Source organism: Schistocerca americana, chromosome 5, assembly GCF_021461395.2.
Source record: "Schistocerca americana isolate TAMUIC-IGC-003095 chromosome 5, iqSchAmer2.1, whole genome shotgun sequence".
Taxonomy (NCBI): domain Eukaryota; kingdom Metazoa; phylum Arthropoda; class Insecta; order Orthoptera; family Acrididae; genus Schistocerca; species Schistocerca americana.
The window spans coordinates 556,400,609-556,421,538 of NC_060123.1; the positions used below are offsets into that span (position 1 = coordinate 556,400,609).

Below are 20,930 nucleotides of genomic sequence, written 5' to 3' on the forward strand. Positions count from 1 at the left end.
AGATAGGTCGGTACCAATTATCTGGGATTAGGAAAGGAAAACACACAAAACACACTCACTCATCTTTCATCCACATTAAGTACTACTGTGTAATTGAATAGTGTTAACTGTGTAAATGTAATTCTGTCCAAAATTTTATGTTCAACTTGTGTATCAAGTAGTAGTGGCAGCAATGTATAACAGTCAATAATAGTTAGTCAACGTCATAGTCATCATGTCAAGACCAATGTTTGCCAAGCCAAATCAAATGTACGGTTGCTGAACAACTGTCAGTGAGCCAAGATATGCAAATGCTTCCTCTCTCGAAAAAAAGTATATACTGCTTAGTGATTTAACAAAGTGTGTGTGTAGACAATCTTCCTTCTACTTGAGTGTTCTAGTCTGCCATCTTCATCCTCCTTGTTGCATATAAACCAACAAAAAAAATATGCTCCTCACTTACTTTACCTCTTATCCACCAAAACTCCAATAATCATCAGCATCACATAATCTCAATACTTCAATAATACCTCTTACGTCGATACATATAAATCTTGTCATCAATATCATTTACCTTACCTCTTGTCCACCAAAACTCCAATAATCATCAACTTCACATAATCTCATCCATCTCTCTTCAATACGTCGATACATATAAACCTTATTACCAATACCATTTCACTTCCATAACAACTCTTTCCTCTAGTCAGTCTCCTCGAACAAGTACAGATAAAATCCTAGTGCAAACTTCAGTTCATCATCCCATGCAATCCGAAGACACAGTGTCCACACACAACCTCTGTGTAATCCATCTGACCCAAATCTTCTACTCATTATGAATTATAAGATACATTTTGGTTACCTTGTCCATCATTAAACAAAAGAAATGCATACATGACCTCTAACAGCCTTTAGTTTGAATAACTCTCAGTAAGTAAGTACGAGTATGTAGTATGAAAGATCACGTAAGACTTTGAGTGAATAAATCGTAATATTTCACAGTGTGTACACAACTTCAAGAATCATGGCAAATCAGAAACATACATGTGGAGTATTTCTTGTGTCAAGTGTCACTTCCTATTTCAATTGCTCACGAAGAATGCAGTGTAATAACTGTCAATGGTCTAACCCTAGCGTTGGTGTGTCATGTCGTTAGCTTCCTTCCTAGTAACATAAATTTATACTGCTTCCATAAAACCTCCAGCTCATGTGACTTCTATGAAGTTTCTTGTACTAATGTCGTTCGTCGAATTATAGCAGTTCATTTTCTTATCTTAAAAATATAAGGCACTGAGTGTAAGCAAAACATGCAACAGCGAGTAAATATACCAGTAGAGAACAGAATGTCAACAAGTGGATGCAGCACAATTCCTACAACGAGGCTCTCCCAAGCAAACAATCTATAATTAATACCATAGTATGACCTAAACTCTATGTTCGTACACCGCATATCAGCAGTTCTATATACGAAATTAAAGAGTAGTTATGACAACAAACAGAAATGTATAAATATGCAATCCATACGCAAAGCAGCAAATATATATCTTACATAATAAACAGGTCATTAGCATCATATCAGCATAAGCAAATAAATGTTCATATGTAATCTTAATAAGTAAACATGAAGGCGCAAGCAGATAAATCACAAAGTGTAACCTACATACATAACCACATCAGCACAATTAATCAGGTGACAATTATAATTTAAGTAAATAAGCACAGTAGGCACATAATAAAAAAATATGACGTCAGTGAAAAAGCAGTGCAGCCAAGCGATGCATAATATACACAAGTAACAACCCTGTTCATTAATCAATCATTGTCAAAATCAGTAAACACAAAGTATAAATCACGTAATCGCGAGCAGCAAATTACATCTAAAGTACGTACCTAAGTGGAAGTATGTTACCTGAAAAATAAACTCAATTAATAGTTACCTTTTTAGTTTATTAGTTTCTTCTTCGAAATTACATTCTTCCTGAAATTTTCTCGATAGCAAGTCGTCTTAACGTCAGACACGCACAGAATTTACCTGAAGTTCTTAAATATTTTACAGAACCGTATCCTGAAAAATACTGACCGTTAATAACATAATTCATCAAGTCACTATAGCTTTATACTGAATTTAATCGGAGAAATTAGACTGTGTATTTGTTTACGGCTGTCAGTGCATTCGCACTGAGCGCTCGATCAGCTGTAGGCGCGTGACGTAGGAAGTAATTGTTTGCGGTCAACGACCGCCTTGTGTGGGGCGCAGACTTGACTGTTGCTTTGAGTATGTGCCGCCGCCGGAATACGGCGCGGTGTCCTTGTATTCTCTGCGTGTTTACATGTAACTGTTTGTCTCTCAAAAGTATGTCATTCCACAAAAATTTTAACGTTCGATATATGATGTATTCCCTTAGAGCGCCGAGATTTAAGAGTTTCTACTTCGACAGTGTTATCATGAATAATTTTGAGAACTCCATATGGACGGTTATAAAGCAGAAAAAATTTGCGACACAAGCCTTTTCCTTTGTGAGACAAACGATGAGACTTAATTAACACCTTTTGACCAACTGACAAGGTTTTTAAAGGACCAGGACGTTTAGCTGATTTCTCTCTTCTAGCAGCCGCAGACGCAATATTTTGTAGAGCCAGGTTGACAACTTCAGAATGCCGCAGTTTCCGTGAAGGCGGAAAAGGAACGATTTCAGAAATGCGATTTGTCGGTGCTTTGTTTTTTAATATCAGTATAGGCGGTAAAGAAGTTGAATCATTAGGGAGTTCATTCAGAATGTTTTGAAAAATATGAAGGTACTGATCCCACGTTCTGTGATTCTGATGACAATAAAGACGACACAATTTATTGATTTCCTTCATCCATCTCTCTGAAGCGTTAGATTGAGGGTGAAAAAGTGAAATGAAAATTGGTTTAATCTTACGACGCCGTAGAGTACGAAGCCAAATTTTAGAACGAAACTGTGATCCATTATCTGATATAACCTTATCAACATGACCCACTTCTTTAAGAAAATGTTTGATGAAAGCGTTAGATACTGAACGAGCTGTTGCTTTGCGTAAAGGTGTAAAACACACATATTTTGATGTCAGTTCCACTGCTACGAAAATGTACGCAAAACCATTACTAGAACGAACCACTGGACCGAACAAATCGACTGCAGCCATGTCCTTTAATTTCGCTGGAATGATAGGAAACAACGGTGCTCTGTGAGAAATAGTTGGCGGCTTAGCCTTATGACATAATTTGCGTTTGGCAAGAACAGATCGAATACGTTTTTCCATATTACTGAAGTAGCAATTTTCTCGTAATTTATGAAAGCATTTTCTGGGACCAAAGTGCGCATAACTGAAATGTGTGTACCAAATCAATTTATTAACCCACTCATCAGGAATACAAACTAACCAAACAGAGTTGTCGACCGATTTTCGTTTAAAAAGAATATCATTGCGAACGAAATAATACTATCTAATCGCTACGCTTTCCTTTCTCCTCCACTTCTCCTTAATGTCCTTCCAGATTGGATCCTTATTTTGCTCCTTAGCGATGTCCTGGAGCGAAGACGAAATAAAATTCTCAAACGCATCACCTTGAATATACATCAAACAATAATTGTTTGTTTGCAGTCCTCTTCAGCACTTTGTTTCAAATCCATAGGTGCACGTGATAAAGCATCAGCAATAATATTTGAAGAACCCTGTATGTAAACAATACTAAATTCAAATTCCTGTAGATACAACGCCCATCGTGACAATCTCCCATGTGTTAATTTTGTTGACATAAGAAATTCCAGAGCTCGATGATCGGTGTAAACCTTAGTATGTCTGCCAAACAAAAATGTCCGAAATTTTGTGAAAGCCCAAACAACAGCCAAGGCTTCAAGTTCCGTAATCGAATAATTCTTTTCTGATTTAGAGAGAACACGACTTCCAAATGCAATAGTTTTCTGTAATACAACGCCGTTTTCTTCTATCTCTTGAAATAAGTGTGCACCTAGGCCTTTGTATGATGAGTCCGTCGCCAAACAAAAATCTTTAGATAAATCCGGATGTGAAAGAAGTGGAGCAGCAACTAAAGCATCACGAAGTTGTTCAAATTCTGACTGAGCTTCCTCATCCCAACACCAATTAGAATTCTTTCCAGATAGTTCACATAAACGAGGTGTGGCCAAATTGTCCAATCTAACAAAGCATCTAAGAAAATTACAGACACCAAGGAAACTACGAACATCACGTTTTGTGGTAGGAACAGCATAATTACGAATAGCGTCTAGTTTCTCTGGATCAGGAAGAATACCTTCTGTAGAAATAATGTGACCGAGAAACTTCACCTGAGAACGACCAAATTGAGATTTTTCCAAGTTCACTGTAATGCCAACTCTTGCAAAAATACATAATAATGAATCCAAAATTTTGTTGTGCTCACTCCAAGAACGTTTAGCAATAAGAATGTCGTCAACATATGAAGTAATATTGTCACGAAGATAAACAGGTAAGATTTCGTTTAAACTACGAATGAATGCTGATGAAGATACAGTAAGTCCAAACGGTAAATTCCGAAATCTCTTTTGGGTAAAATCGTCATACCCGGTTAATCTTTACCGACTCTCTAGATAGATTGATAGTCGAAGAGTTGTTTTGATAGATGCAAAGAATAGTAAAAGAGTAGGCAGCGGTGCAGAAAACTAAAAGGGAAATAGCACCACTACAGCTCGGGGCCCTATGCACGCTACGGCACGTATTCACTTAGTGTAGTGAATCCCCTGAGGACATTAATAGCCGCACATAATTTCCAGTTTGTGACTTAGTGGCCAGTTTCGTGGAAGTGCGTATATAAATTGATCTATCCATGAACATGGATGTATGTCATTCTTAGAATTGCGAAAGATCTTAAATTTCCCAACAGTCAAAAAGTGTTTATAGTCAAAGTTTTCGCCTCGTGGCGACAAAGACCTACCGCGTCTGTCCCAGTCCCAATGTCGATTATTGTCAAGTTCGCGCGCCTGGCACTCTCTTGTTGCTTCCCGTAAATGAAACAAATTACTTTCTTCAAACCCCTCTGCTATCTGTGATTCCAAATGTCTTCTGCTGTCTTTTCCTGCGATTTCGCCTTCAATTTGTTTGACTTGCTTTCGTAATGCCTCAAATTCCCTTTTGACCCGTTCATTAAATTTTTCCCTGATTTTCAACATGCTTATTTATGTTCTGGTACTCTTCGGTTTCTGCAAATGGCAATGGTGCTGTATCATCTGAATCTCTGTCCCCATTTAAACTAAGACTTGTCAATTTATCTGAAATCTCCTCAACTCTTTCCGATAAATCACCTATTTGTTCTTTCTGTTTATTTACGTCTTCCGTAAGTGTCGCGACTCGGGTTTCAGTATTAACACATTTGGTAGTTAACTCTTCATATTGTTGTGTTAGGTTATTTATTCTATCATTTGGTACGGATTCCTCGATTCTCTCAAATATTTCTTCCTTATCGTGTGCACGTTGTAAATTTAGTTCTGAAAATTTCTGTACTATTACGCGATCTCTTTCCTCCTGTTCTATATCCTGTTCCTTTTGTCTGATTTCTATTGAAATTAATCTATTATTGTGAGCATTCAAAATCGGTTGTACTTCTTCTCTAATTTCTTTCTTTAATTCATCTTTCATGTTTTTGAAACATGTCCCTATTCGTGAATCTAACCGTGTTTCCATTGTTTCCATCTCTGTTTTAATTGTTCCTATATGTGATCCCAACTGTGATCCCAGTGAGTCTAACGTGTTTCCATTGTTCCCATATCAGTTTTAATTTCAGATCGTAACTGTGATCCCAGTGTGTCTAACCGTGTTTCCATTGTTCCTATTTGTGAGTCTAACCGTGTTTTTAATTCAGATCCCAAATTTAATATTACACCCATCAACTGCTCCATATTAACAGGTTCAAAATTCTTTTCGCCCCTAACATTTCCCGCAAAACCAGTTTCCTTCGTCATAGCTGTAAAGCTATCTGTGTTCGATACTATTCCAGAATCTTCTGTCATTAATCTCGTATTCTGAAAATTTTTTGATTGTGAAAAATTTTGAAATGGTTCCGGACTATTTTCCCGACTTATTAAATTGTTTTCGACTTCATTATTCATCATCCTGTTCTCCTGTGTTGGCGAGTTCGCCATGTTAACAATTTCGTCATTCTCACTATTCATCATTTTTGCCTTTTTCATCGATCGCGTAATCATTTACAAAACATACAAAACTCGTCACTATACGAAAATCACACACAATGACACTTTATCACCAACAATATCATTCACACGAAATGCTTCCCTCAAACACGATTAACGAACAATTGAAATCTTCCTAACTGCACAAAATTGTCAAACCAGTATACAAGACAACAAAAATTAAATTCTGCAAAAAGTACCATTAGAAGAATGACAATTACCAAATCTACACATGCAATATAGACTACAATTACTAAACTACAAATTACTACAACAATACTACTGTCTGCTATTTTTACAATCAGAAGAATTCCAAGGGACGATCCGAAGCAGCGGTCGCCACGTGCATGGGGGCTTAATGAACGCAATGCAAATACTTTTTAATTTTTTTTTTTTTTAGTAGCTGACTGTCCCGTTACGAAGTCTCGTAAACGGTTGGCCCTGACTAGTTTTAGTACGCAATCTGACTGCATAGAATAACAACAAAGAATGAAAGAAAATTTCCGTTAACACAATTAATTAATTAAGTCCCCAGCAACTATAAAACGTACGAAACCAAAGCACAAGTGTAACTGTTCTGTGTGTGGAAGTGTGATTCAACGTACACATCTGGCACGGTTCTTCTTCAATAAGACAAGAAATTTTAAATACCATTTGTACTGAAGTAATTAAAAAAAATAAAAATACTATAATTGCGCAAGAAAACCAGAATTACACTCTAATACAAGAACACGAGCCAGATGCTTTGTTGACTCAACCTGTAATGACGCATTATTTAAGACATTGAAATAATAAAAAAAGGGAATTTTTTTACCTTCATATATATTGACGAAAAGCACTCTGATCATTACAATATCTCCATTCGAACAACATCTGCTGTCTAGCCCATCAAACAATTGCATAAAAGATGGAACAAGCACTCCCTACTACAACATCTCAACACCGACTCACTACTACTACTCCACAAGCACTGACTACTGCCACATCTCGACAAGCACTGCCAGTGGAGGCGGCGGAATAAAACTCTTTGGCGCAATCTCTGGCGCTGTGGCTCAGTGTAGCCACCTTTCAAGTTATACCCAGGACCTTGACATTTTCTCTACCTCGGTAAAGGAGGAAGTTTACAAATGTCGTATAGCTTCTATCTTGCTTCATCCCTTCCGATTTGACGACACTTCGGTGGCTCAAGTGTCATTTTACCGTACAAGGATGACTGGATCCCATTGTGGATGTTTTCCCCACAAAAACATCTTTGATGATCAATAGAAATCAATGAGAAATCTCAACGTTAGCAGCTATCAATACTAAAAATTTGTGCACGTAAGTGACCTTTGACTAGAGATGTACTTCTCATATTCTGGTGACGAATGTATTGCAAATTTTACATCATGTGTATGATTTTCTTGAGGTGTTGCAATTAACATTAGTTTGTAATTGCAAGCGGACTGAAAAATCCTCTTTACTGACGTTGATACAGCATTTATTCTCTATTTCAGGCTAATGGCGAAAAGGACCGTGGTAACTGGGCTAGTAAGACAGAGTTCCTCCTCTCCTGTCTGGGATACGCCATTGGCATCGGCAACGTCTGGCGATTCCCCTACCTCTGCTACCGCAGCGGCGGAGGTAAGCAGTGCCCGACACATCTATCTCTTACCAACACTACATCTAAGTTATTAATCACATGTTCACAATGGCTCTGAGCACTATGGGACTTAACATCTTTGGTCATCAGTCCCCTAGAACTTAGAACTACTTAAACCTGACTAACCTAAGGACAGCACACACATCCATGCCCGAGGCAGGATTCGAACCTGCGACCGTAGCAGTCGCGCGGTTCCGGACTGCGCGCCTAGAACCGCGAGACCACCGCGGCCGGCTTAATCACATGTCCCATATACCATGTGCATTACCTAGTGACTTAAAACGAGACAATTTGCATACAATTTACAACTGATTTTGACACGTTTATATCAGTTGTCCCTTCATAAGAAAATATCGACCAGTTTGAAAACGTACTGTTTTAATAACAACAGTTGGTGTGTCATTACCTTGGATTACAGCTCAATATAAAATAGAATGGCTTATCAAGAAGAAGTATTTTGAGGCTAATTTAAAGTTAAGTTTGATGTTTATCAAATACTAGCTGAAAAACACCCGCTCATCCTGGTCTTTATTTTCCGAGGCATTCCACATCTCTCGATAAAATTCTAGAACTTCGTAAAAATGGACATTCAAAAAAGTAATAATAAGGTGCTCATTGAAGGTATTTTACTTTCGTCTTTATAACTACAACACAATTCATGTTTTTGTCACAAAATGTGTTGCGTTTCATCGAAATCAAACATCATGAGTCGTGGCATCTTACGCCCACTGTGGCCGAGCGGTTCTAGGCGCTTCAGTCTGGAACCGCGCTGCTGCTACGGTCGCAGGTTCGAATCCTGCCTCAGGCATGGGTGTGTGTGATGTCCTTAGGTTAGTTAGGCTTAAGTAGTTCTAAGTCTAGGGGACTGATGACTTCAGATGTTGAGTCCCATAGTGCTCAGAGCCATTTTTTTTCTTTGCTCATATCAGGATGCGCTGTCTGTTTCCACCCTTTCGTGTTATTCCTTCGTTTGACAACATTGATTCTGATCTAAAGATATGCTACTTTGCCTATGTTCTCGTTTCTTGATGTGAAACACACCACAACATAGCAACACTGGTGTTTGTATTTTTCTGGCTACATATGCCTCGTGTAGTGTTTCTGCGATACGTTGTCACCCTTCTCCTCTACGTTTAGTGATTACGACTTTTGTAATCACTGTCCACAATTACAGCGCCAATTTCATTCACTTGTGCACTGAATCGACGTTCGTGTTCTCCAACGGGTTTTTTGTAGGACCAAATCAAAACTTTATACTCATTGGATACCGTTTGGTCTAGTGTTGTTTTGAGTACGTGAACCAATAGATAGTTGTTATGTATAATCATCTGCAGTTCTTCAATGATTTCCCGTCTCATTTCACTTATATTTGCGTTGATCAATTTCCATTCGTTCGTCAGCAATGAAATACAACTGCAAAAATTTATAAGATTCGTTTGGTTGTTGTAACAATGATCCTACTCTATGACAGACTTACCCATTAACAGGAAACATAGGACTGAATTGATGTTTTTCATTGCACATGGCAGTATCACCAAATGATGCAATTTGAAACCCAAAAATATACTCTCTCATACTGCGTAGAAATTTTTTTTTTATCGGTTACGTAATCAAACGAATTTCGAGGAGGCATTTCCAAAGCTGATAATCAAATTTTTGCATCCATGAAACACATTCCTGGTGTTTCTCTTTTGAATTTCTTGGCACCGCAGAACAGATACACTTGATCCACTCTGCCTGTGGCAACGTATTTGTTGTACTCTTCAGTGGAATCGTAACGAAAAGCTACACCTGCCAAATTGTAATCTCTTTTTCTTCTGATTCGGAGTTCTCGTACACTAATGTACTGTTCACGTGTTCGCGATCGTTGTCTTCCACGGACTTCGTTCAACGGAATTGTAATCTTGTTTCTTCAGAAGATTCTCTATGTCTGCTTGCTGAGCGTCCCTCTTGACATTCTTCTCTAATTCCATCTCGTTGTTCATACGTTTTCTCCCAATCAGTTCATTTCTTCCGTTATGAAGGTACACGTGCTCTCGCCCCTCATCTGTTTTATATCTTCGCTGTTCTTTATGGTTCCCTCTCTTCAATTGACGTTTCATCATCCTGTTAAACATGAACCATGAACCATGGATCTTGCCGTTGGTGGGGAGGCTTGCGTGCGGCAGCGATACAGATAGTCGTACCCAAGGTGCAACCACAACGAAGAGGCCAGACAAACATGGGTTTCCTGAAGAGGGGGTGCAGCCTTATAAGTAAGTTGCAGGGGCAACATTGTGGATGATAGACTGATCTAGCCTTGTAACATCAACCAATACAACCTTGCTGTGCTGATACTGAGAACGGCTGAAAGGAAGGAGAAACTACGGCCGTAATTTTTCCCGAGGGCATGCACCTTTACTGTATAGTTAAATAATGATGGTGCCCTCTTGGGTAAAATATTCCGGAGGTAAAATAGTCCCCCATTCGGATCTCCGGATGGAGACGTCGTTATCAGGAGAAAGAAACCTGCCGTTCTACGGATCGGAGCGTGGAATGTCAGATCCCTTAATCGGGCAGGTAGGTTAGAAAATTTAAAGCGGGAAATGGATAGGTTAAAATTAGATATAGTGGGAATTAGTGAAGTTCGGTGGCAGGAGGAACAAGACTTCTGGTCAGGAGGCTGCAGGGTTATAGATACAAAATCAAATAGGGTAATTCAGGAGTTGGTTTAATAATAAATAAAAAATAGGAACGCGGATAAGCTATTATGAACAGCATAGTGAACGCATTATTGTAGCAAAGATAGACACGAAGCCCACGCCTACCACAGTAGTACAAGTTTATATGCCAACTAGCTCCGCAGATGATGAAGAGACTGAAGAAATGGGTGATGCGTTAAAAGAAATGATTCAGATTGTTAGGGGAGACGAAAATTTAATAGTCATGGGGGACTGGAATTCGACAGTAGGATGAGAAGGGACAGTAGTAGGTGAATATGGACTGGGGGTAAGGAATGAAAGAGGAAGCTGCCTGGTAGAATTTCGCACAGAGCATAACCTGACCATAGCTAACACTTGGTTTAAGAACCATGAAAGAAGGTTGTATATGTGGAAGAGGCCTGGAGACACTGGAAGGTTTCAGATAGATTATATAATGGTAAGACAGAAATTTAGGAACCAGGTTTTAAATTGTAAGACATTTCCAGAGGCGGGTGTGGACTCTGACCACAATTTATTGATTATGAACTGTAGTTTAAAAACTGTATGAACTGCAAGAAGGTAGGGGTTTAAGGAGATGGGACCTGGATAAACTGAAAGAATCAGAGGTTGTAGAGAGTTTCAGAGAGAGCGTTAGGGAACGATTGGCAAGAACAGGGGAACGAAATACGGTAGAAGAAGAATAGGTAGCTTTGAGATGAAATAGCGTAGGCAGCAGAGGATAAAATAGGTAAAAAGGCGAGGGCTAGAAGAAATCCTTGAGTAAGAGAAGATATATTGAATTTAACTGATGAAAGGAGAATACATAAAAATGCAGTAAATGAAGCAGGCGAAAAGGAATACAAACGTCGTAAAAATGAGATCGACAGGAAGTGCAAAATTGCTAAGCAGGCATGGCTAAATGTGGAAGCAGTATATAGACGGTCTATACAAGGGCGATGTACGTGAGGGCAATATTATTAAAATTGAAGAGGACGTAGATGAAGATGAAATGGGAGATCTGATACTGCGAGAAGAATTTGACAGAGCACTGAAAGAACTAAGTCGAAACCAAGCCCTGGGAGTAGACAACATTCCTTTAGAACTACTGATGGCCTCGGGGGGGGGGGGGGGGGGGGCAGTGTAATATTGGTAATTTTCGCCTCACAAACATTAGTATACGCTCAATAGTAAAGGCCATATGGCCTGAAGTTATCAAATAATTGTAATGTAAAAGAGATGAACTGTCGCATAGCAGCGACAGAATCTATTATTCTTCATCTTTGCCGCTCCTGCGCGGCGGCTGTAAATCTGTATGTACACGTATCGATTAATGACATAAAAAGAATTCTGTTGTTTCAAGACAAATGAGGCCTTGAGTGCTTCACCTTTTACTGTTTCTATTCCAAGATAGGCGGACGCGGACTTGCTGCGTTCCGCAATCTGCGTTTTATAATTTGAGGAAAACATTCTGTAAATGTGCTAATTGTTTTCTCAATCAGAGAACATATATGTTGATGTAGTTAATTACGAGCAGGCACCATCAAGAAGACATTAATCTCAAGTATTGCCTGTTATGTGCTAAGCTTCTGTTAATACGCATTAGCTGTTGTAACTATAATATAAGAAGGTACGTAGCATTAAAAGTGTGTTATACAGTGTGGTCCATTGATAGTGACCGGGTTAAATATCTCAATAAATAAGCATCAAACGAAAAAACTACAAAGAACGAAACTCGTCTAGCTTGAAGGGGGAAACCAGATGGCGCTATGATTGGCTCGCTAGATGGCGCTGCCATAGGTCAATCGGCTATCAACTGCGTTTTTTTAAAATAGGAACCCCATTTTTATTACATATTCGTGTAGTACGTAAAGAAATATGAATGTTTTAGTTGGAGCACTTTTTTCGCTAGATGGAGCTGTAATATTCACAAACGTATAAGTACGTGGTATCACGTAACATTCCGCCAGTGCGGACGGTATTTGCTTCGTGATACATTATGCGTGTTAAAATGGACCGTCTACCAATTGCGGAAAAGGTCGGTGTCGTGTTGATGTATAGCTATTGTGATCAAAATGCTCGGTATCCTGGACGACATCATCCAAGTGTCCGGACCGTTCGCCAGATAGTTATGTTATTTAAGGAAACAGAGAGTGTTCAGCCACATGTGAAACGTCAACCACGACCTGCAAGAAATTATGATGCCCAAGTAGGCGTTTTAGCTGCTGTCGCGGCTAATCCGCACATCAATAGCAGACAAACTGCGCGAGAGTCGGGGATCTCAAAAACGTCGCTGTTGAGAATGCTACATCAACATCGATTGCACCCATACCATATTTCTATGCTCCAGGAATTGCATGGCGACGACTTTGAACGTCGTGTACAGTTCTGCCACTGGGCACAAGAGAAATTAGAGAACGATGACAGATTTTTTCCACGCGTTCTATTTAGCGACGAAGCGTCATTCAACAACACCGGTAACGTAAACCGGAATAATATGCACTATTGAGCAACGGAAAATACACTATGACTATGACAAGAGGAACATCAGCGACCTTGGCGGGTTAATGTATGGTGCGGCAGTATGGGAGGAAGGATAATTGGCCCCACTTTATCGATGGCAATCTAAATAGTGCAATGTATGCTGATTTCTTACTTAATGTTCTACCGATGTTACTGCAAGGTGTTTCACTGCATGGCAGAATGGCGATGTACTTCCAACATGATGGATGTCCGGCACATAGCTCGCGTGCTGTTGAAGTGGTACTGAATAGCATATTTCATGACAGGTGGATTGGTCGTCGAAGCATCATACTAAGGCCCGCACGTTGACCGGATCTGATGACCCTGGATTTCTTTGTGTGGGGAAAGTTGAAGGATATTTGCTACAGTTCATGTATCATGTCCGTGACATTCTCTCCCCTGTTTCTCTATAACACAAAACGGGCTGTCCTACTTGGAAGTTTTTCGATGTCCTCCGTCAGTCTCATCTGATGCGGATCCACACCGCACTGCAATACTCCAGAAGAGTGCGGACAAGCGTGGTGTAAGCAGTCTCTTTAGTAGACCTGGTGCTCGTTTTAAGTGTTCTGCCAATAAATCGTAGTCTCTGATTAGCTTTCCCCACAACATTATCCATGTGAAAGTTCAATTTAAGTTATTCGTGATTGTAAACGCATTGTATTTAGTTGAATTTACAGCTTTTATATTCGAGCGATTCATCTTTTAACCGAAATTTAGAGGATTTCGTTTTGTACACGTGTGAATTACTGCACATTTTTCATTATTTAAATCAACTGCCACTTTTCGTACCATCGAAATACCTTGTCGAAACCATTTGCAATTGATTTTACTCACCTGATGACTTCATAAGATGTAAAATGGCAAGATCATCTACAAACAATCTAAGAGGACTGCTCACATTGTCTCCTATGTCATTTATGTAGATCAGGGACAGGACCTATAACACTTCCTTGGGAAACGCCAGATATTACTTTGGTTTTACTCGATGACTTTCTGTCAATTACTACAACTGTGATCTTTCTGACAGGAACTGACGAGGTCCTGGATACAAGTGGGGATTTTCACAGTTCCAGACCCTCCACGGCGGTTCCAGTTCCACTCAGCATGCTATCAAATGTGTACCGAGAACCTTTCCCATCGGTAAAAGGCGGCCGGGGCGATGAGCCTGCTAAGCTGTTCCTCCTACCGTTATGGTAATGAGAGGCTGTACAGTCCGGCCAATACTGCGGCCACGGGCTGTGCGTCACGGACTTTATCTTTACTTTATCTGTAAGCAGGCACCGTAGTTACAACCGAACTGTCAACCGGAAGAACAGCGGTCACGTCTGCTGAATGTCCCATATAGGTTCAGTTGAACCTGGGCCGGCAAGATCGACTGTCATCGTGTCCCCCAGTTATGCTGATGTGCTATCAATTCTTGCCTTAATTATGTTATTAAAGATTAAGAAAAAACGGAAGCAAAAACGTAAGGCATGGTATAAAGAGTGGTTACTGATGAGACAAACATATTCAGACGCGAATTTGTTCATGTAACTGAAGCTGGCTCCAAAAGACTGGCACGATTACCGTACAGTGGATGAAAGTACGTACCTACAACTGTTGTCATGATGCCACCATTGACAGGAAAAATACGGTGATGTGAAATGCGATCACTTCTCATGAACAACTCAGCAGTTATGTGGTCCCTGGATACGGTGATCATTTGGAAGGCGTGAAGACTTATGCCATCTATCACCTTAGGCACGTGGGACAATTATACCTGGAACATGTGAAGCAGTCTACAAAGTCCTACAAAGGGATTGTTATGTATGAGGCGGAACTATGGGCCGCATGGAAAAAGGGTGACTCGGCTGAGTCACGCAATTTGACTCTTAGTCTGATCACAAGGTGTGTCCATTAATTGCACGCGTTGATCACATAGGCTGACGTGAGGATCAATGACTATACTTGACGGGATGTATCTGAAACATCTTAGGTGATTAGAAAGTTAGTAGACAGGAATACAGTTAAATACTTAGCTTTAATTCAGCATCAGCGGTGAACGTCGATCTTGACTTTGTACAATAATATTTACAAGTGCAGTTATAGACTGAACTGCGAATACTGCTTTACAATTCTGATTGCTTCACACGTATAGATCAATTGTCAGTGCATAAGCTGTATGTGGCGCCTGGCTAGGTCGTAGCTACTGACTTAGCTGAAGGCTATTCTAACTAACGTCTCTACAAATGAGATCTCTGAAGCTATAACAAGTGAACCATTCCTATTAAAGTCAGCTGTAGAACTGGCCAGTGCGCTAGCTTGTCTCGCAAGACCAGCCGAGTGGCAGCGCTGGGTCTGCTAGCGTCGACAGTGGCGACTCGCGGGTCCGATGTGTACTGACGGACCGCGGCCGATTTGAAGCCTACAACCTAGCAAGTGTGGTGCCTTGCGGTGACACCATAGGAATCACTTGGAAGCTAAACATATAGTCAATTTTTTTAACACAATTACAAAAAAATACGAACTAGGAAAAATCATTGTAAGCAAGCATAATCGGGGAAAGCACATTACCGTTTCCTTGCTGCCGTTCGTTAATACTACATTCCCGTTTTCGGTTATGGTGAGAAGTTTTTGAACGTACTGAGTTTCTCTGGTGTGATGACTGTGAACCGCTCGAGCTCGGAGAACCATAATAGTTGTTACTGTAAAACTGTTACAGAACTGGAGAAATCTGATATAATGTCTACTAATGAGGAGGAAAGCGACGAACAAATACTTAGTTTCCATCTAAAACGTCACTGTCAGCTTCAAACAACACATCTTTGGATGAATTTCTCCGCAAACTGCTGTTGATTGGTATCTAAATCGTGAGTTCCAAGCAGGTCGGCAGCTCGGCCAGCCGTGTCACCCCACAACACGCTACGGTGTGCCTGCACGCTCTTCAGCTGGACCAAATGGACGAACAACTTTCGTCCGTTCTCGGGCCGCTGGATCAGTCGAACTTCACAGTCCAGCCAGACTTATCGCAGGTTCCGTCCGCCGGTCTTCCAGTGGACAGTATAACCGTAATTGCACGGTCTGCCAGTGCCTTTATTATTGCGCAACGGCTGCGCAGTGTCTTAGCACTTACGTCTATGTTTCAATCGTTAATAATTTAGAACTGATTTGAAGCGCAAAATAAACTACTGTTGTAAGTTGTAATCTTTGTGTTTGCCTACGTTATTTGCTCACCTGTAGCTCTTTTATGTACATTGCACTATAGACACTGGAAAGACACCCGATGAGATTGTCGTACCTCTAAGCGAGATTTCATGCTAATCCGTGGATGGCAAAATTCTCGCAACTGCGTTGTCTTTGGTGTCGCTAGGATGAATGTAACACTCACAAAAGCCTAAATTTAGTCGAACAGAACGAATACAGTTTCATAGAACCCTCTAAAAGAAATTTGAATGTGCAAGAAGTTAATTTCTCATGCCCTTGTATTCTGAGAAACCAATCATTCTCAGCGAGGGGTGATTCAAAATAATGTTACCACTAAAATGGCATGAATATGTAACAATTAACCATGCATCAAATGCGAACGGTATTCAGCTTTAACATAGCTGGGTTTCTATGTGCTACACATGATGCCAAACAAGTTGAGACCATTACGTAAATCACATACCACGTCTACTTTCATTCAATTTCAATTAAATACACATTTCATAAGCAGAAACATGTCTACTATTTGTGTGTTAATATAATTTTGAATCAGCCTGTATAAAACCAGTTTGTAGAGCCAAAAGAGGATGGCAAAAATAATCAATTGTACAACGTTAGGTAATCACCTAGTAAAGAAATAAAAATAGAAAAAGCAGCGGGACTGATATAACTGAAAAGCTTCACACTTACGTACATCTGTTACTGAGTCGTGTCCATTGCTTTGCAAGCAGACCAGTTGGTGTAAAGCATGCAGAATAGGCCAATTTCTGTTTACGTCCCCGGAAAAGTCCCTTAACGAGTGTCATTCATCTGAGCACAATCACTACAACAACATAGTACCACCTCACATTGTTCTTGTTTCAGGCGCTTTCCTAGTGCCGTACCTGCTTATGCTGCTGCTGTGTGGAATACCATTGTTCTTCATGGAAACGTCGATTGGGCAATTCGCCAGCACGGGCTGTATCACCATCTTCAGGATATGCCCTCTCTTCAAAGGTAAATTTTTAGTTGCTCGTTTTGTTTCTAATGATTAACACAATATGCACACAGAACATTTTGCAGTATTCTAATAATACTTCTGGTAGCACACGCACTAATCATAAGCTGAAGGTATATTAGTACATTTGATACTATTTAACACAACGTTAATGTACTTAATGCCTACTGTAATACAGGTATATCCTACTCACAGTTATCTTACGTCATGGTAAAATAAGCTAAACTAAATTTTAGTTCTGTAGTCTTTATAAGAACTGATCTCTCGATTATGTCGCATAAATGTTTGTTAGATTCATGTCCGGCGATCTGGGTGGCCAAATCATTCGCTCCAACTGTCAAGAACGTTCTTCAAAATAATCGCCAACAATTGTGGCCCAATGACATGGCGCATTGTCACCCATAAAAATTCCATCATTGTTCGGGAACATGAAGTCCCTGAATGGCTTTATATGGTCTCCAAGTAGCCAAACATAACCATTCCTAATATGAAACTTCCTGGTAGATTAAAAATGTGTGCCGGGCCGAGGCTCGAAGAAGTTTCATATCAGCGCACACTCCGCTGCAGAGTGAAAATCTCACTCTGGAAACATCCCCCAGGCTGTGGCTAAGCCATGTCTCTGCAATATCCTTTCTTTCAGGAGTGCTAGTTCTGCAAGGTTCGCAGAAGAGCTCCTGTTAAGTTTGGAAGGTAGGAGACGAGGTACTGGCAGAAGTAAAGATGTGAGGACGGGGCGTGAGTCGTGCTTGGGTAGCTCAGTTGGTACAGCACTTGCCCGCGAAAGGCACAGGTCCCGAGTTCGAGTCTCGGCCCGGCACACAGTTTTATTCTGCCAGGAAGTTACATATCAGCGCACACTCCGCTGCAGAGTGAAAATCTCATTCTGGAAACATTCCCCAGGCTGTGGCTAAGCCATGCCTCTGCAATATCCTTTCTCTCAGGAGTGCTAGTTCTGCAAGGTTCGCAGAAGAGCTCCTGTCAAGTTTGGAAGGTAGGAGACGAGGTACTGGCAGAAGTAAAGATGTGAGGACGGGGCGTGAGTCGTGCTTGGGTAGCTCAGTTGGTACAGCACTTGCCCGCGAAAGGCACAGGTCCCGAGTTCGAGTCTCGGCCCGGCACACAGTTTTATTCTGCCAGGAAATTACATATCAGCGCACACTCCGCTGCAGAGTGAAAATCTCATTCTGATAACCATTCCTCGTCAATGATCGGTTCAGTTTGACCGAAGGATCCAGTACACGTCATGTAAACACAGCCGGCACCACTATGGAGTCACCACTAGCTTGCAAAGCGTCTTGTTGGCAACTTGGGTCCAAGCTTCGTGGGGTATACGCCACGCTCGAACCATATCATCGGCTATTGTCAACTGAAATCGGTACTCATCTGACCAGGCCACTGCTTTCCAGTCGTCTAGGGGCCAACCAGTATGGTAACGAGCCTAGGAGACGCGCTGCAGGCGATGTCACGCTGTTAGCAAAGCTACTCGCTTCGGTCGTCTGCTGCCATAGCCCATTAACGCTAAATTTCGCCGCACTGTCCTAGCGGATATGTTCGTCGTACGTCCCACGTTAATTTCTGCGGTTGTTTCAGACAGTGTTGTTTGTCTGTTAACAATGACATCGCTACGCAAACGCCGCGACCCTCGGTCGTTAAGCGAAAGCCGTCGGCCACTGCGTTGTCCGTGGTGAGAGGTAATGCCCGAAATGCGGTATTCTCGGCACACTCTTGATACCGTGGACCTCGGAATATTGAATCCCTTAACGATTTCTGAAATGGAACGTCCCACGCGTCTAGCTCCAACTACCATTCAAAGTCTGTCAATTCTCGTCTTGCAGTCATATTCACGTCGGAAACCTTTCCGCGTGATTCCAACCTTGTGTACGCGATCCTATCGCCATCTGTATATGACGTGTCAGTATCCCATGACTCTCATCGCCTCAGTGTATATCTCTGACCATATATTAAACTACATTATTATATTTTAGTGAAGGCTATGATTCCTACCGTCACATCCCTTTATCTAGTTCGCACAATCCCTACACGAGGTATTCGTCAGAGGCCATAAAATGTTTGCACGGTTTCTCTCGAATATCGGTTATCTTAATTCAGACAACAGGGTTTCACGAGAATACAATCGCATTCCTATCAAAGGTTCAAATTTAAGCCCCTTGAACATCTCTTTTACAGTACACCGATTATGAACCGCGTTTCCAGGCGCTCCTCTGGATTTCTACAAATTCAGTCAGGCCGCTACCGAAACAGTGCGTTCCACATTCCAAGAATTTTCTCAGTTAATTTAAATCTTCCATTCGGCTCTCTTCCTACTGAACTTTCATCAACAACTATGTGTGTGTCAGTAAAACAGTGTTTATCAGAGATATTCACTGCACAGGAAATCGAACAGTAGAAGTATCGCCATTTATGGTATCACACAGTTACAGAGCTTTTGCGCATAAAAACGAAGTTCTGAAATCGATCTCCCAGTGAATCAAGTGCTGTATGGAAAACCCAGTAGTGAGTTGTTAGAAACAATAAAATTCACAGAATTTTTATAAATGCGAGTTACTGTCAATACTAGTTTGAGGATAACAGACTAAGTCTTTTATCAAGAGGGCCCATAAATCCCATATTCCCAATAATCAAACTACAATGTTTCTCACCAAGCCACATTTGCACATATCTGCGCCATGAGGGCAGATTCACTTTTGTTTTGTAAAGGCAGTGATGTTGTTCAGCGTATTCTCTCATGACGCAATTCTGTGTAGAAGGGTTCCATAAATGCTCCCGTCTATGGGTGACGACATCATTGTAATTACTTTGTATCTTGCTAATTGGAAAATACTGTATATTACCATTTTTGTCAGTTAGAATATGTTTCAATCTCCCATGTAGTACTTGGTGTACTACTATCAAAAACGTGGTTATTAGGATGTCTATCGGAAAAGTCACGAATCCTATAGAAAAAGAAATAGTAATATCTATGTTAGAGCATCGATAATTTCTCTCACTTGCATCTTTGTCTGCCAGAAATGTAAAAGCTTCTAACTATAGAGCAAGTGACATTCCAAAATAAAAAAAATTGTGCACGCCTTTCACGACGTGTTTTCTGTTGACTGGACGCACGGATTTTCAATCTTGGTCGCCATGGGCGCTCGTACCCGGTGGCAAAGGGGGAGGCGGGGTGACTCCCACCCCGACACCCTACAGGAGAAGGAAAAAAATTGCAGTAGTAAGGTGTTTTTCGTTAAGAAATTGACTTAAAAGCAGGTACTACCTACAAGCGGTTCAGTACTAAGATATTTTTACAAAGCTTCTTTTACATGTACACTTCACTTTTTTATATGAGATCAAGCATTCTTAACCAGCGGTGTACAGCGAGAAAATCCGCGCAAGAGCAACGATCTTGACGAGTCATTCCCTCTCACCTATTCTACCCAAGCCCACGCGGCAACACAAAACAACAATTGGTACGTTCACTGTTAACTCATCAAAACCAAGCTTTTTCATCATAGGGCTATAGTTCCCAACGTCTCGCCTGGACGTAGTTTACTGTATTCAGTCAGCGGAAATAACTTTTAAATTAGTGTAAATAAATCGGTGAAAAGTGTAAATATAAAAACTGTCGATTGGAGTACGATTTGTAGACGAGAAATTGAACTTTAAAGTAAAATAAGAATTTTTAGGGTCTGCAGAGCTAACTACATTGGATGTTTAAGGAA

General features: G+C 40.6%; 1 protein-coding gene across 1 annotated transcript in view; it reads left to right on the forward strand.

Moving 5' to 3' along the window:
• LOC124615858 (sodium- and chloride-dependent glycine transporter 1-like) overlaps positions 1-20,930 on the forward strand; it is a 142,546-nt gene that overhangs the window by 51,158 nt on the left and 70,458 nt on the right. Inside the window, exons 3-4 of the mRNA XM_047144017.1 lie at positions 7,685-7,811; positions 17,079-17,210. Of these exons, the coding sequence (XP_046999973.1) occupies positions 7,685-7,811; positions 17,079-17,210 (259 nt within the window). The remainder of the gene's footprint in view (positions 1-7,684; positions 7,812-17,078; positions 17,211-20,930) is intronic.